Consider the following 18,741-nt stretch of genomic DNA (forward strand, 5'->3'; position numbering starts at 1 on the left):
TGGTGTATTTTTTGTTGTTGTTGTTGTTGTTATGAGCTGTGGGAGAAGGATTCAAGTGGTTTCAATAAAATTCAAATTGAGATCTTGACAGAGGTCAAATTAATTCCTTTCCACTATGGTTTTATAATAAGAAAAAGATGCCAAATTGCCCAATATTGCTTTCAACAACCCAGAACCCTATGGTGTTGTTCTTGGGGAGTGGTGATGTAAATGGAGAATAGAAGGGACTGAAGGTCTGAAGGTGTGCAAAATTCACCAGTAACCACAATCTACTCCAAATAAGGAGTAATTTTACACTTCAATACTGATAGTAATTTAACCAAATGTGTTTTATCTCATACTTATGACATGTAGGACAGCATTGCTTTAAATTAATTATTCTGAATCATGCTGTGTTGGGAAGAGCCTATATAAGTGTTCATGCAGTTCAACTTTGCCTCAGTCATCCAGAGACAACTTTGGGCAAATGACTCTAAACTGACCTTATGTTCAGTTATGGTTTTAACTCATTTGAAATGTAAATATATGCGTGTAAAAATCATCCCGGTCTTCCGTCAGGTCTTTCTGACCAGCTGGCTGCGCCCCTCCCCGCTCCTGAGGACAAAGCCAGTCTGCCTTTTCCAAGCAAGATTTATGAGTTACTGCTGCGAACATTTCTTAAGAAAAGGCACTTTCATTGTCGTGCCTGTAACACCTTTTGAGGTGATCGAAATGGGCAGTGTCGCTGGCATTAGAGATGCATTTTGGGCACATGAAGTGAGAAGCACGAGATCATTACAAAAATGCTACCAATAATACCCACTGGTATAGTTGCTCATGCTCGATATATTGCCATGTATCAGTGGGCCTTGCGTTCTCCATTGTGATATTTTAAAAAGCTGTTTCCCATGCTTTCTTTACAAGCTGAAAATATTTAAGGTAAACAAATGCACGTATGCCTACTAAAGACGATCATTGTGTGGGTATGAATACAAACACATAGGGTTATTATTATCTCGTTAAAACCTTCAGGTGTACATATAAATAAGCAGAAAATGTTGTTTTAGATTAGCTCTGAAGGTTTCCTGTACACATAAAGTCGATGTAAAACGCACGGAGCTGTTTCATTAATTTGCTTCTGCTTTCCACTCCAGCGGTGCGTTTGCTTCCTTTTTATTTTGAAAGTGAACCGATGAATAGCACGAACACAGCCAGTTTCACATCAGAAGTGGGGCGGTGAGCATGGCAAGCGAGCAGCTACTCTATGACGCTTGTTATTTCACACTGGACAGAACTCACCGCAGTAATCCGCGTGAAACATATTCCCGCAGTAACAACGGGAATATGGATGAGTTTTACGGTAGCCTACTCCCAAGAGAATGATGATAAAATGTATTAACTCAGTAAAAAACATGTTTTTCTGCATGATTTAATCTTAAACAACTTCTGTTCTGAGCAGGTTTGCCATTTTTCTTACGCAGTTCAAATATTGATTAATAGTTTTAAAAGGTTCACCTAGAATACACCTTTCTCGAGTTTTTATTTATTTATTTTTTATTAATGCTAATGTGTAAAATTACTACTCCTAGGCTAGCTGTTTTAATTATGGGTATCGATTGTATGATATAGCAAGAATACTTAACTGTGTATCATTTATGATAGAAACTGCTGTGTTGCTACACTGCTGCTACATTGCAGCGAAGTGGGTGATTCGCTTCTTTCTGGCCGTTTTAGGATTGTGTCACTAAAAACGCAAATACATTTATCTGTTAGCAGCAAGGACATCCTAAAAACTACTTAATCTAGCTAACAAATTTACTTGGTCGGCTAGTCAACTATCCAGTCAAACGCGTTAACATAATGTGTACAAATCTTTATAAATGCCGAGTACATTCCTTAATTTAAAACAAAATACAATAAATATGTTAAATTCCCCGCAGGAGCACCACTATTTCAGACACCTTCTTCCATGCTTTATTTTAATACGTCTCTGTGTTCGTCCAGAGCATTGTCGAAAATTACACGAAAACCTGACGCAGCAATGATAATCCTCTCCTCCATCTTTGCCACTACATTGACTTCAGCCTGTGCCTTGGCATGACGAAATGCGGTGCTGATTGATTGCCACCCAACTAAACTCGTTTATTTGCATAAAGTTGAGAAAAGCTCAACTTCCCAACGCTCTCTTCACTTGCCTTCTTTTCGTTATTTTTTTTCCTCGTTCATTTCGCCTTACCTTCCCGAACTTTGTATGTGCGTCATGCATTCATAACACCAGTGGCTACGAAAGACTACACGAGTCTATTCATAGCTCATAGTCTAGTACAGTCTACACTGCTTGTTAAATTGTGGGATTGTGGGAATGTGGTGGTTAAAAATGGAACACAGTTCGATCACTAGCAAATATGGAGCCGTATCAGCTCGTTGCCGTATCTGTTTTTATTAAATATTAGCTAACATGAATACTGTCCTGCTATCTACTGAAATGCAACTAGCAAGGGGTAAACAAGTAAAATAGAGCTTAGGTTATAGGAGTGATTAATTGAAGCCTTCGGTACGTCACATTATTTTTCTTAGTCTCTCTTAAGTTTTTAAAAGACTGGAAATGAAGGAGCAATAAGCGAGTTTCTCTTTATGAAATCTCCTATCAGTTCGGGTGTTGCAGAGCTTCTCTACTGCCCCCAGTGCTGTGGAGAGGTTTAAACAAGCACATCGACGATATGGCATTGCTGACCCTGAACAAAATAACATTTCTTTATATTGGTAACGTTATTATTTTTTCTAACATATCGCACTACGTATGGACACTCCATAGCATTTACCTACTAAAGATGCAAAGAATCAGCGAGGTTAGAATATTGACTAAGTGCTGTCGTTCGCTAGACTTCAATTAAATCACCTGTTTTAAGATACAACCTGGTGTGTGCTCTGCCTTCAGTCATGCAGCTCCACTGTGTTTTCTACCTAGTATATTAACAGTGTGATGTCAGACTGAAGTCTGCATCTCAAATAAATCATTGTGTAATATATGACTCATATTCATCAGCACAGGGTCTGTTTTACCCGGCTAATGCATAACCAGAGTGAGCAAACACCAAATCACAACATCAAATCTAATTTATTAGTTGCTTTTACTAATATTCCTCTGGTGTCATGTAGAATGCCCTCACCTCAGCCCACTGAATACCTTTGAATTGAAATGTTGATCGCAAGCCAGGTCTTTTTGTCTAACATCTGACCTCACAAATTAATGCGCACAAATTCCCACAGACACATTCCAAAATCTTGTAGAAAGCCTTCCCAGATGAGTGGAGACTGTTACAGCTGCAAGGCTGACATATTAACGCCCATGGTTTTGAACTGGAATGTCCAGTAAGATCATATAGATGTGATAATCAGGTGTCGACATACATTTGGCCTTGAACTAAGTTTCTATTATTTAAATTTAGAGTGAAACTCTGAAGGTTTATTTTAAGTATTTTAAGAGTGCTATGCAATAATATGAAATTTGATTACTACATTAGTTTGTCAAAATGAATTTATAATTGTGAATGAAAGGCTGTGATTGGGATGATATGCTATGTTAGCTTCTTCGTGGGTATGACTGGAACTGAATTTGTTTCAGCTCACCTGAGAGCAAATAAATAGAGTTACTGCTCATAGAACCAGTGGGGATGTATAGAACCAGTGGGGATGCTTAGGTTCTCCACCCCACACCTCACAGACAGCCACACATATTTTTTCCTGCTCCAACCTAGCCAGTTCAGCTCATGGACTAATTATGGAGGACTGCATGAGCTGAATCAGATGTGTGAAAGGAAGAAGAGCTAGGCTGTGTGTCAGACTGAGAGGGATGGGCAGATATCACAGGGATGGACTGTTATCCATCATTTCTAGTAAGAATACTAGGAAATCATCATCATCTATTTTTATTTCCACATTTACTCTTTAAGCATGTGTGTGTGTGTATTGGTGCAGCAGACACTGCTTCTTATCTTTGTCTTGTTAATATTGGACGTCTAAGTGTTTCACTGTTTATCTTTTTTTCTCTCTCTCTCTCTCCCTTCCTCCCTCCTCATATCTCTCTCTCTCTCTCTCTCTCTCTCTCTCTCTCTCTCTCTCTCTCTCTCTCGCCCTGTGTATCTGTCCCTCACTTTCTCTCTCCTTTTATTGTTTTATTATTGAGTGGTCTGCATTTTTTCAATTATACTCTTAAGTGTGATTTTGTTTAATTTTAAACCTTATAACTTTATTTTTAAAGCACTTTGGTAGACTAGAGTTGATTTAAAATGTGTTACAGAAATAAAACTGATTGAAAATCAATCACTTCATCAGTCACTCACTGCTCTGTCTAGCATGGTGGATTCTAGCTGCCTGCCCTCCTGTCAGCACATCTAGCTCTGGAGCCGGCCATATGTCTACCCAAGTCTTTTATAAGCACAGACAGAGACAGGGGATTGGCCTGGTTCATTATTGATGCAGTGAGAAAGATGAGGGTGTAATGGGTCACAGGAGCTTTGTGTATTGATATAGAAATGGCAAGAGTACTGGCTTTGACTACTGAAGCTGGTTGGTTCTTTTTTCCAAAGCTGCAAAAGCTGCAATGTGGAATAAACATCTGCTGTGAACACTGGCAGGCACTCAAAGCAGACATACAGGGAGATTCAAGTAAACAGTTGTGTACCTTTGAAGGACATCCTTTCCCTTTAAAAAGAGCAATTAAATCAAATTAATTTAGGATAATTATTCTTTTTTCTTCTTCATATTTTACAATTTATGCCCTGAATTCAATTTAAAAATATTTAGAAAATTTTAAATCAGTGCTGATATTTAGAAAAAAAAAGTTTTTTCAGATTTTGTCAAAGAGTGTGAAAAAAGAAAAAAAATATAAAAATTGTATGCTTTGCTCATTGCATTCTGTGCAATCTAATTAATGATTGGCCAGTCTAATGAACTCTCCTAAATTATAAAGGTAATTATCAGCTGCTGGAATAATTAAAAATCCTTCGCTTAAATAGTTAGATTGGATTTAGACTAGCTTCACCCTTTGAGATAATTTTATGATTGCAGACAAAGTGAATTTCCTATTAATGTCTGCTGAAATGCAGATAGCACTAAAAATGCATTTAAGCTGTGGGTTGTTTTGAACTTTTTTATTTTATTCATATACCAGTGTGATCATCATATACCATTGTGACCATCTCAAATTCACACTAACATTAATCCTATCAGAACTGAAATTGACTCTATTCACTAAATATCAGAAATATGCAATGCTGTTTTTGCTGGTGTCCTTACCACAAAGAACTTGGTAACAGAGTCGATATACAGAGACATAACATGTCACAGAATATTAACAAAGTAGCATTCTGAACTATACTGAATCAATGGACTGAATGTGAAGTCCAAGTATACAGTGTGTGGTACTTGTTTAAATTTGTGTGTCAACTGTGTAAATGTATTATAATTTTATCCTTTTGTGGGATCTGTGAACTGGAAGTGTAGTTTATGTGTATTTCTGGTTTAAAGGAGTCATTCTGTTTTTGGCAAAGTCTTCTTTGAAAGGGGTCAGTGGCACCACTTCTGTTGCACTGCATCAATTGTACTTCTTAAACCAGGATTTGTTGCACTCTTTAGTGGAGTCAGTTAGTCATCTGTGATTTTCTCTGCTGACTTGTTTACCCTTTGCATATAGTATCTGAGTGGCAGCTGACTGCATTGAAAATGAACGCACTGCTTCCCAGGAATTTTCAAAGACAGCCACACTGACAGATATACCAGTGATTTGTAGCAGTGTGATGAGGGGATAATTGCCAATGTCAGCTTTCATTGTCACTGTTTAAGTGATTTTGCAAGTGTTTCAGTGCTCTCTGCGATTACGCCCTTAAACATGGCATCATCTGCAAATGGAAGGATTTTCTCTGAGGGCTCTTGAGAAGTTGTTGATCAGGCCAAACTCATCTCATTAAAAATATGCACAGCTGTGAAAGCTCTGTATGTCACCAAATTGTTTTAGATGACCAATCAGCAGAATTCTGGCATATTATTGGATCTGGTGAGTTTCTAGCCAGCAAACATGTTAGGGGACCTTTGAAGTACTTTGATTAGGTCCACACCTTCAAATATCTGATTTTGATTCTATGGCTGTGAAAATGATAGTGAAGTAACAGTGGTAGGAAATGAGTGACTAAGAATGAGTATTAAACTTGAGCATGTGCCTTGCTGAATTAATTATATTCTTTCATTGTTTGTTGACTGTTAGCACTTCTACTGCAGTATCAGTGAATTGTGGGATCAGACAGGTCTATCAGTCAACATTGGGGTGGGATCTATGTTACAGGCACAGTTGTAACAAGACTCTTAGAATAGTGGTATAATAATATATAAAAATCCCCTGGAGTTCAATCTAACTGCCACTAATTTATCTGCTCTATTTATCTGCTCTGTTTAAGACATTTGATGATGTCAAACCTGTTTAAGACAAGGTGATGTTGAGCTGTCAGGCAATGGAGAATGTTCTCCTTGACAACGACTGTCAATATCAACATCACAAACTGATAAATAACTATTGTACAACTATTGTAATCTAACTTGCCATAGCAGAATAGTGAAGGGTTAAACTCTTGTCAAAGAAGATCAATACACCATAATTATACAACATTTTAAAAATACATTCACACTCAAATTTCCTTAGGCTAAGGAAGAATATTGCTAAAAAGATCCATTAGTCAATTCACATCTTTTCTTTGAGGAACAGCTATATGTCATTTGTACAACAGGCCTGGACCCATTTTTTTTCCCATGTAAATACAGAAAAATTCATGATTTCAATGAATCCTGAATCCTAAATATGAGCAGTTTCAGTTCGAAAGTGTTCATGCTAGTGGTGCAAGCAACAGATCCACTGTGTGTTTTTGGGTCATGCTATAAACTATTGATATCACACAGAAGACCTTTTTACCCCAGTGGACTTCCTTGGTCTATATCTCAGATGACTGACTAAAACCGTTCATGCAATCAAATTCTATTAAAAATATGATTGACATCACAGAAACACAGGTGAAGCATGAGTGCAAAACTCCAGAACACTTTAATTAACAAGTAGATAAGCAAAGAAAACACAGGAAAACAAAACCATCAAAACAATGTCCTTAATGAGAAAACAAGCAACAAAGCTAATGCAGGAAGACAAAACGGCATAGAGTGAGCATATATGCATAGGCAAACACGAAGCATCGGACAGCAGAGAAGTGAGGGTTTATATGAGTGAAGGGAAAATGGTAACAGGTGCACAGAGGTAATAATCAGGGGACAATAAGCAGTGGCTGCATGATTGGTCAGTGCATGTGTGATTGTGGGGGAGGTGTGGTGTGACATGGTGCATGTTTGGTCAATGCATGTGTGACCCCTCAGATTAGACAGGCTCTTCCCCATCTAATTTTGGACATAATATGCAATTATGTGCAAAATTAGATGGGTCAATAATTGCTGTGACACAATTTGTGTACAATTTTTGTTGCGTAATTCATCACATGAAATGAATTATGAGGTTAATGTGCAAGGTGTCAGCTTTAATTCATGGATATTTACATACACTCTCAGTGACCAGAAAAACAAAACCTGCTCCGGCAGAAGAACTAGGCCATCATTTGCATATGCGTAAGCACATGAACAGATGCATAAATCAGTAGCTCCTGATTTCCACATTTGTATAGCATGTAACTGGATTATTAACTATGTTCACATGCACAACAATGATTTGATATTATTCCAATTAACACTAACTAACTGAACTAAGTTGTAGTCATGTGAACATTGTGATCTGATTGTCTTAGTCAATCTAAACTCAGTCTGATTAAAATTTGGTTGAGGCTAATTTTAGGCAAACAATTAGAGGGGAATTCAGACAGGTAAACACAAGTAAAAATCAATCCACTGACTCTCAGCGTTTTGCAGCACATCTTGCAATATTGCACCTGTGATGCCAGATTTATATAAACAAAAACAAAAGAAAAAAAAAGGATCAGAGATTGACATAAGGGAAGACAGATGGAAGGATGAAAAGGAATGCTGACATTTTTAAATATAATGCATTTCTCAATAATTGCATTGTGACTGCATCTGGACCGTAAAGAGTGGCATCTTGTCAGCTTCAGGAAGCCTGCGTGTTCTGTTTTTTAAAGTTGGAAAACACACGTGGGCAAACTTATTGGTGATTGTATTTACCCTTGTAAAGTCAGATTATGCTGCTGTGCATGTCAATGGGACTTTGCACGAACTGGCGTTTTATACATCTTATGTAAACATTATGGTTTTGTTTAGTTTTCTGGACTTTGTCAAGCTATTGTGTGCATGTAAGTGTAATCTGTTGAGACAAATCAGTTTTAAAACATGAATTATGAAAAGGCATAATCATGGTTGCCAGGAGGAACGTTCTGAACATCACCAAAACACTAAAAGTCTGGCATAATTAGCGATCTCAAAGGGGAACAATGAATGGCCTAGACCCCAAAACACCTCATCAAAGGGTTAAGTGTGTGGCAGACAGTTGTTGTTGAATGAGACAGAAGATGTTAGCTGACTGGGGCCATAATAATCAATCACCTGTCTACAGTATGATAGTGAACACCACAATACAGTTGTGGTGTACAATGGCCAATTTTGGCACACACAGTGCTTGGCACTTATTTGGCATGTGATAATCCTGAGATATCAATCCATCAATCAATCAATTCTAGAACTTTTATTAGCTCTCTTGTGCATGAACTAATGACATAATAACATACTTCTGGCCAAGAAACAACTAGCCAGTCAATTCTTACATGTTCTATATGGTCTGCTTCTTGACTAGGAACAAACTCATCCAAGTGAAGTCAGTTGATTCAAAGCTTGCATTCACTTGTGTGGATTCACTTCACTTGTGTGGATTTGGATCAGTGGCTTTTCCCAGTACTAAAACAGCTGGTCATTTGGAGTAATGTTATTAAACCCAATTTATATTCAAATCAAGGCAGTGTAATAGCCACATAAAACTGTTTGTTTGACCATTGTGATTTGGATACGTTATTTATATTTTACTTTAGCTTAAAAATGAAAACAATTAAAAGAAACATTTTTGCTTTCCAAAATCATTTATAATAATTTATTACATTTTACTAATTGACTTAATTCACTAAATGTTATTTCTAAGTTGATCTACTGCAGAAAATTATTCAGTTTTAAAAATAATAAAATCCAGTGAACTAAAATAAGTAAAATATTGCTCAATGATCACAATAAAGATAGCATTTGCACACCACTGTGTATATAAAGGGGAACAGTTCCTCTGTGGTTGACCTATTAGTTGTGTAAATAACCTTTAATTAGTCACTGTTTCATTTTAAATCAGATGTTCTAAAGAACAGAGACAAAACAACTAATTCAACAATTAATTCTTAAAGACTTAAAGACAGGAGGGTCTAACAGAATAGAATAGCAAACTCTGAGAAAAAATAATGTTTGTGGAACACAAGCATGTAAATCTATTTTATTAGAACAAAAAATCAAATTATGAAAAATCAAATCAAATTATAATAGATCCCCTTTAAAATCTAAATGTGCACCTCCACCAAAAACAAATAAACACTTACAAAACAAAACAATATTCTTTATATTCTTCCTTTTTAAATTGTTTGTATGTTCTATATCTTGTATATCTACAACCATATCTCTATATCTGTGCATTTTTGTATAAAAAGCATTTTTTGAATACACATTACCCAAAGCAGTATATTATCGAGTTTTTAGAGTTTTAGGAGTTTAGTCTTGAAACATTCAGTCAAAAGTAATGAAATATGTTGATCTAACTGTGTTTGCTCCTCTGTGTTTATGTTTCTCTGGTAGAAATGTATGAGGTTTAATGTGGAGTCACCAATCTGGCTGTCTAAGCAGCACATCCTTTGCACATTGAACCAGAGCCTGAAAGATGTGCTGAACTACGGACTTTTCCAGCCTGCATACAATGGTAAAGCCGGCAAGTTCCTGGATGAACAGCGCACACTGAAGGAATACCCACTACCAGCCACTACTCCTATACCATATCTGGAGGTAAGAGCTCGAAAACACTCAAGAAATTCTTTTTCACACTGTTCCCCTGTACTCGTGCTCTCTCTCTCTCCCTCTCTCTCTCTCTCTCTCTCTCTCTCTCTCTCTCTCTCTCTCACTCTCTCTGTGTGTGTGTGTGTGTGTGTGTGTGTGTGTGTGTGTGTGTGTGTATGTGTGTGTGTACATGTGTCTAAGGTCTAACGCTTGCAGATCTTTACTCTCTCAAACCCTTCACTTCCCCCTTCATTCCTCTTCCCTCACTGTGTTCTAGCAGAAAAAGGAGTTCTGCAGTTTGACCAATGAAAGGCAGCTGTGTGTGCGCACTCACACACACACACACACACACACACACACACACACACACACACAGTGGAAGATTATTATACATTATATGGGTCTGTATGTATATGTGTGTCTGTCTGTATGCACATGTGTTCCTCATAGGTCTATACTGTTTGGTGCAACAGAAATCTGTGTGAGAAAGCATCTGCTTTCTTCACCTCTCTCCTACTGCCATAGTAGCTGGGGAATACTATTATCATTTCACCTGATTTATCACTTTAATTAAGACAGTAGACCCTTAGAGAAAGAGAAGGAGAGAGAGAGATGTATGACACTGCAAGTGCTGGAGCTTTCTGCTCTTTTCATGAAGCTCTTCCATAATTCTACATTGAGCTGAAAACTAAAGACTGAATAATCACTGTTGGCCCCTTTTTTACTTTGAGCTCTTTCAGAATTAGCCAAATGGAGCCATATAAAAGAAAAAAAAAGATGGATAGCATGGATAGAATGTTGCTGCTTTTGTACTATGAGATGCTGCTTGATAAATGAAAAATTGATAATTGACTTAAAAGTGTGCACATCTGTGTGTGTGTAGGTGTGTGTGCATGTGCGTGTGTGCCCATGTGTGGCTGTACCATACTGTATCTGAGTGGTGCACTGTTGGACACATTGGCATCAGTGCCAAACACCTTGCATAGTAGAAACCTGCTTCTATGGCAACAACTCCCATTATTCCCTAGAACAGGATTCATTGACACAGTAGAAGGCCTATACATTTATTGTGCACAGCCTTACAATCTGTGCTCCCTTACAGGGCCTGACCTAGGCTGCTGAGTGGTGAGAAAGATTGGGAGATAGATGTAGATGAACTTGGTGGGTAGCTGCAGAGGGAGAGGAGAGATAGCAGGCTAAATGGATAGATAGGGAAGATAGTTGCTGGAGGAGAGGGCCAAGTGACTTCAGGGTCTAGTCCAGACCATGTAGCTGTGGGACTAGCCTAGTGATTATATGTGTGATGCTGTAATATATATAATCACTGTAGTTATGCCTTTGAGGTCTTGATGGTTTTGAGGTGGTATTCTCCAGATGTATTCTTGGTAGGGCTATGAATTCTGGTTTTAGCACATGGGTTCACTTCTGTTCTGTGGTGTTTTATGTTTGTGTGTCTGTAGGTGTATGTGTACATGACGGCAATCTGCTTCTGCTGTCTTTTGTATGAGTGTATGTATGTGTGTTCATGTAAATGTAGGCTTTAGTTGCTAAAGTCTGCTGTCAGCTTGCTATGTTGCTATGCTATGCTATGTTACCACCACATTCAGCCATTCAAAGGTGTGTGAATTAAAGAGATCTTTCTCACCAGAGATTGTATTTCAAGACACTTACCATTACCCATATCCTTCTCCCCTTCTCTATCTGTCACAGCCTTTCATCCAGCTCTCATCACATGTTGTGTGTGTGTGTGTGTGTGTGTGTGTGTGTGTGTGTATGTGTGTTGAGTAAATCAGACTCAGTGACCCCGATTTATTTTGTAGTTTCGCTACAAGAGACGTGTGTACACACAGACTTACCTTGATGAAAAGCAGCTCTCCAAACTCCATACTAAGGTAAGGAATGAGTTTTTTCCTCCTCTATTCTAAATAGTGTGGTTAACTAAAGGTAGACCTGTAAAATCTATATTTTATTAGGCTAATCTGTACATTTAAGACACTATTCTGGTGAAACGCTGCAGAGATTTTTTAACTACAGGTAAAAAAGTAGGAGGAAGAGAGTTGTGTTTTTTGATACCTACATGGCTGTTAAACATTGAATGGCACTGGCAAATAATACTTGCACCATGAGTAAAACTGGACACTGTCAACTGCTCCTATAAAAATGAACTGGCTAGATTTACCAATAAATTGGTTCTTTCAGAGAGGCCTCAGCCTGTCTAATCTTAAGAGCCTGAGTTTATAACCTTAATCAAAATGAGTCATTACTGCAATAAATGAAAATCAACATTGGCCAAATACCAATTCCAGCATCCTCATTTCCACTGCAGATTCTGGTGTAATCTAATTCTAACTCTGGTGTAGTCTAATTCTATTTGTGTATGCAGCCCATTCTTCAGATGTTTCCTAATTGACTGAGAATATTTCCAAATGTAAGGATTTTGCTGCTTCATCCAAAATAATTATAACCTACGTAGGTCTGTGTGAATTTATGAGTCACAGTCGCTGATGTGGGACTGGTTGAATGTGTGCAGGTGTTTGAATTCTGTGACGGATGAGGGTTAAGCAGGATGCGGGGACGATGCACGTTGAACATAAACATACGTTTTATTGCACATGTAACATACACGTCTTAACACAGACTACTTGGATCAAACACCGACAACTTTGACGATACGACACGAGACTTATATACATGCATGACAATTACACACAACAGGGATCAGGTGAACGACACAAGGGGGCGTGGCAATACAGACGCACACAGACACACACACACACACACACAGACATGCACACACACACAAGCGCGCACGCACACACAGATGTGCTTACACACAAATAAATTTGAGGGGAGAGGGGCCGTACCGTGACAAATTCAAATGTAACCTACTAGTGTAGATAATTAGTGAGTTACGTATTTTTAAATATGTATTTGAATATGTAATTATTGCATTTCTATGGGATTAGAAAAATAACAGATGGGCACTGTGCCAACAGATTATCTAGCATGTTTTAACAGATTTAGTAATCTTAAAGGAACTTTTTATAGTAATCATTTTAAGTGTTAATAAAAAGTGGAAGGAGGCACAATTTGGGAAGCCTATCATTTATACATTGTACCTTTGTGTGCATGAACATTATAGCAGCCATTATTGGTGTTAATAGTTTAGGTCCTGAGGTGTCCATGCACTGAGAGATTATTATTTTTTTGTAATTGTATGACTGGATCTGAAATGTTCTAACAGTTGGGAGGGAAAAAAGCTTGTGAACCCTTTTGAATTACCAACGTCATAGATGGAAAAACTTATGCGAACCTCCAGAATAACAAGCTTTTGAAAAGAGCATAATTGGTGTCAGGTATACCAGCCTGTTACAAATCTGGTTTGGCTGGCACTACCCAAAAAAAGGGGGGGAAGGAAAAAAGAAAGGTTAGCTGTTCTTCACAACAGAATTCTCTTCAAGCGCAGTGTGGCCCAAACTTTAAGAGAAAAAGCTTTTCAATATGGAGTTGGCTGAAAGGCATTACTGACTTCAGCCCCTTTTACTCTCAGTATCAGTGCTGCCAGGCATCATGCAGAGATCAGTGCAAAGGCACACTGTAAATGACCTAACTGGAAATTTGTGATGAACTACAGTGTGAAGTTTAAGGATCTGCAGCAATCTATAGGTGCCTCTTAACATCTGTATTTATTTACAGAGGTTAACCATGGAGCAAATAACTGCTAAACAATCGCTAACCATCTCCAGTTTGATCCAGTCCATCAGAGTGGATGGTTAGACAAAGTCACTTGCCAACTATGAAGCATGGTAGATGGAATCTAAAGATATGGTGTTGCTCTCCTGCCTCCAGGCCTGAACAGCCTGAGGAATCACTGAATTCTAAGTTGTCATCAGAATTTCAGGGTGTCTGTCTGTGATCTGAAACTTGAGATGCTGGCTCATACAATATGTCCATGTGCAGACATGTTTTGGAGTATCGCAGCAGAGGGACTCAAAACAGTTGGTGCCCATGGGTCTCTAGACTTAGGCAAGTGAACTGAGCTAACCCAGAAAGTATGTAACGCTGTAACAGTGGCTGTAGTTGAGGGATGGAAAATGGACATCCTGCTAATCATAGCAGTGCTCTTTTATTGGAGTCTAAGCAGTGTAATATACCATGCAGGGCTTACAATTAAGTAAAGGGGCACTTTTTACACATTACTTACATGCAGCATAAATTAATGCAGTAACAATAAATTATAAAAAAAATAATAAAGCAATGTCCACGTTACAGAATGCTGCGCCAGTAAATTAACCCCTAAGAAGCCCAATTAGGGCTTAGTTTTAGGCTGCTCTGCAAGTGGTATCAAAATGCTCTTTTGATAACTTATTTAGCAAGCAAAAAAATGTGCTCTTGAGACATTCACGTGAGACTTTCATGAGTCCTGAGGTAATGCTGAATAGAAAAACAATGGTACCAAGCATTAAAAGGAAATACAGTGTATTTAAAATATTTTGTATGTTTTACATTTTGCAGCTAAATTTTAATTACTAGCCATTCACAGTCTCTTTCAGTGCAACTGTGCTGATTGGTGGTGGGGTGAGCAGGCAGGGCATCACACATGCACCCTTTGCTGGCTACCCCTGGATCAAAACAGAAGCAATTTCATAGTTTACAATGACCAAGTTCTTGACCTAGTCCCACTCAAATTATATATCATATGGACTTGAGCATGTGTTTTATATGGAAGAAGGGCCAGAATCCCTCCTACTGCTGTACATGCCTGGTCAGCAGCTTGAGGAAGCATGAGGTTGAGGTTATTGCCAGTGAAGCAGTTTCTAACAGTTTCTGAAGTACTGAATAGTTTGCTATCGCAGAAATAGATTTGTTTAAAATATGTATTTAATTTATGGTACTGTAAAATATGTGTTGTTTGTTAAATAAGAATGTCTTTTATTATTATGTCTTTTTTTGATGATTCGATCACATTATGAAAATCATTCATTCAGAAATGCAGAGATTGGCAGAATATATATTTTATATATTACAATAGTCCTGACCTAAAGTAGAGTGCTGTAGGATTTGGTTTTGCATGGAATGATACTGATGTTGTGTTGTAAAGGAATTCTGGCATGGTTGAGCATTTGCAGAAGTGTTTAGGACTGCACTATCTGTCTCTCACATGATGGGCGGGGTCATGCTGAGGACTGGATGGTCTCAATAAATACTAATCCTCTTATTTTATTGACATACTGCTTTTCATTTACTGTACTGACCTCGCCTGCTGGGCTTACACACATGCACACCTATATTACCAGCAGCAGAGTTGTGTGTGCTGTAATGTGTATTATGGTTAAGTATTCTCCTGCTTTATAGTCCTGTCCTGTGCAGTCCAAACTGAAAGAATACTGATACTGTTCCATTCCTGGGTCTCTCTCTCTCTTGCTCTCTCTCTCACACACACGCTCTCACTCTGTGTGTGTGTATGTGTGTTTGTGTGTGTGTCCATGTCTGCCTAATGTGTAGGAAAGCTGTGATCATACAATGGGCAAATCATAAAAAGAGCCTTTCTTATGCAGAAAAAAATATTTATTGTCTGCAATAAAGTAGAAATAAACATAAACAAATCTGGGGGGTCATGCATTCATCACTGATAAATAGACACACACAGAGACTGACATGCACACACATTCAAGCATTTAGAGCCTTCCCTAATACAAGTTGTGACACAGAGACACAGCTGTGCACCTATCCTCCACATAACTACACAACAATAGGCAGAGTACATTATGTAGACATCCCACTGCCATTCCCAAGTCTCTTGATGAATGAAGTACATGTTTTTATTCATAATTTAGTAAGAGCCAGTCAGCTAAATTCATAAACCTACTGTCAGATTTAAAGTTAACAGCAAATAGCGCCACAGTAGCAAGTTATTTCATTCATTAAGGTGGACTTCCACCTTATTTTACACACATGGTTTTACAGAATTTTGTCCTCATTTGCATATGATGTTACTGAAAAAACCACCCCAATCTATTTGGGGTTAATTAAATGAAACAAGCCGGTGTAGATATTTTGGTCTTTTTTCTAAAAATGTTTAGTCACACATGCAAGTTATTAACAAAATTCTGCACGTGCACCCATTTATCTAACTGACACATTTATTTAAAATCCACATTTTTCTGTCTGTTTTGAGTGAGAATGATTGTAAACTTTGCAATGGTAGTACACAAAGACAAATGTAGGTGACTTCTTCAGTAGGATATTAGAATAACACAAACATTTGCCATATGAAATGGAAATTTTAGTAGTGCAGAGCAAGTATAAACACAGACTAAGGAGAGATACAATTTTGCTACTCTGTCATGATTTAGAAGTTGTTCTTAAGTCATCAACTCAGCACAGTCATGCAGTTCCCATCTTATGTAACTGGCAGTTTTCAGCATATTACTGGTCATCACATCTTGATTTTGGATAGCATTCACCTTGGACACAGTGGTAAGTTGAAAACCTGTGTGCTAATTTTCACCAGCCATGATAATGTTATGAATTGGAGGTAAATGTGTTGCACAATTTGCATTTTATGAATTTGGCCCAGTGTGGTAAGAATTGCAGGATATGATGTTCTACCTAGGTGCATATCTCTTGCTCTCATCCACATCCTAATACATACTTGCTCAGATCAATCAAACCCAGCTCAAAAATTCAGTCTGAACGTAAACAAGTCATAGTCCACCAAAATAAATGTAGTCCACCCATTCAGAAACAGTTCTGATCAACTGTGTTGTAATAGAAATTGAAGCAGGAGACGGATTAGGGCTAGTTTGCTCTGTTAAAAACTGAATGTTTGTCTATTTGTTTAATCCTGCGCAGTGTCATTTACATCACTCTTTTTATTATTATGGTTATTATAAATGGTTATTATTATAAATGGTGACTGTTTGCATCCAATTTATTTTTCTATGCAGAGTTTTAGTTTTTTTATTTAATCCTGGGGCAATGACAGTGGGTTAAGGTACTCAACTTGTAACCAGAAGGATGCCAGTTCAAACCCCACTGCTGCCAAGTTGCCACTGTTGGGCCCCTGAGCAAAGCCCTTAATTGTTCAAATTGTCATAATTGTAAGTTGTTTTGGATAAAAGCGTCAGCTAAATGCCAGAAAATAAAATAAAATAAATCCCTGAAAGTAGAATATGTGCAAAACAGCCTTGGGATACATTGCAGAATAGTTCCAGGCTATGACCTGCCCAGGATCACTACCCATTGGTTCAGTGGTAGGGGAATAAAGGCATTCTGTCCTACCCAGCTCATCAGCTAACTAACAGCTAACAAGCTCATCATCTGCTAGAGCATGGAGACCAATAAATATACAGGCTACAACTAGTCCTGGATCAGGGCTGGGAAACACTATACAAACTCACTTTCTTTCCTTCTCACTGTTTCACTCTTTCACTCATTCAGCATGTGGGGGGGGGGTGCACGTGTGTATGCACTTTTGTGTTAGTGGGGTTTCGGCTGAGCAGCTCGCAGACCATGTGAAAGATTGCTTCTTTCCTGATACGTGCACTGTCTACAAAGTGGATCTCAAGAATCTTAAGAATGTGTTTGGTTGGTGCGTGAGTGTGTGTGTGTGTGTGTGTGTGTGTGTGTGTGTGTGTGTGTGTGTGTGTGCGCGCGTGTGTGTGTGTGTGTGTGTGTGTGTGTGTGTGTGCATGTGTTTCGTTTCTTTGTATTACCTATATTCATCTTAATTCTACCATCTCTCTCTGTCTCTCTGTCTGTCCATCTGCTTTCCCTCTCTCTCTGTCCTCCCCCCTCTCTTTCTTTGTAGTACATGCTGAATGAGAGCAAATCCATTACTACCAGGCAGAGTCATTCCACTGTCTATAACTCCAGAGTGAGAGAGAGAATGAGTGAGGGGAAGAGAGTGAGAGAGATTTACATTTATCCTTGTTTTTGTGGGGGTTTTTTTTAATAGAAGGTGGGTTTTGGCACACTCCATTCTGACCATTGTTCCTCCTGTCTCATTTGCTTGGGTGAAGGTGTATGCACTCAGTAGGAAAAAACCTTATAACATCACTTTGGCCAAATTCCAATCAGACCTCTCAGTATCTAGTGAGCACTTCCTTTTCTAACTGATGCTCACCTTCTCTCATCTTCCCCTCATGGGAAGGCACAAAGTTCACTGAGACAGAGAAAGCACCATGAATGATGGACGCACTCATTATAAGTTCCTAAGGCTGTAAGTATTGTGTAAATTCCCTTGTCATTTACAAATTTCAGTTCTGTGTACTTTTTTTCATTGGGGAGATGCATGGGGATAGATCTTTACTGACACGTATTTGCTGGATTCCCTGCAGTGATTTTTGTTTTGTTTTCTTTGTTTGTTTTTAGAATACCATGCATGAATTGCCCAGAATACAGAGCACAGCTACACCCTGCTTATTGAGCTAAACCTAAGAAATGTACTCAAGCCACAGATATCAAAGAAACATTTTGGATTGTGGTTGCATGTATAGGTGTGCATGTGAGAATGGCAAAGAGGCAGACATAGAGGGAGTGTCATTCCAATCCTCCAACCAATCACATTAGGATGGAGGAGGGACTTAGAGCAGTTGCAGGCACAGCTGCTGCAGTCACTAGGCAAGGTGCAGGGGCTGCATGCATGGGTGTGTGTCCCAGATTGCCCGGGGTCAGCCACAC

At 38.4% G+C, this 18,741-nt stretch overlaps 1 protein-coding gene across 7 annotated transcripts in view; it reads left to right on the forward strand.

The window, feature by feature from the left end:
* Positions 1 to 18,741, forward strand: part of shank3a (SH3 and multiple ankyrin repeat domains 3a) — a 159,601-nt gene that overhangs the window by 21,543 nt on the left and 119,317 nt on the right. For all 7 annotated transcript variants that reach the window (XR_004775894.1, XR_004775895.1, XM_027015131.2 and 4 more), the window contains exons 2-3: positions 9,862 to 10,065; positions 11,877 to 11,948. Coding sequence is in view for 5 of the 7 variants with exons in the window: in XM_027015131.2 (XP_026870932.2) it covers positions 9,862 to 10,065; positions 11,877 to 11,948 (276 nt within the window). In the remaining 2 variants the exon portion in view is untranslated. The remainder of the gene's footprint in view (positions 1 to 9,861; positions 10,066 to 11,876; positions 11,949 to 18,741) is intronic.

This window comes from Electrophorus electricus, chromosome 4, assembly GCF_013358815.1.
Source record: "Electrophorus electricus isolate fEleEle1 chromosome 4, fEleEle1.pri, whole genome shotgun sequence".
NCBI lineage: Eukaryota > Metazoa > Chordata > Actinopteri > Gymnotiformes > Gymnotidae > Electrophorus > Electrophorus electricus.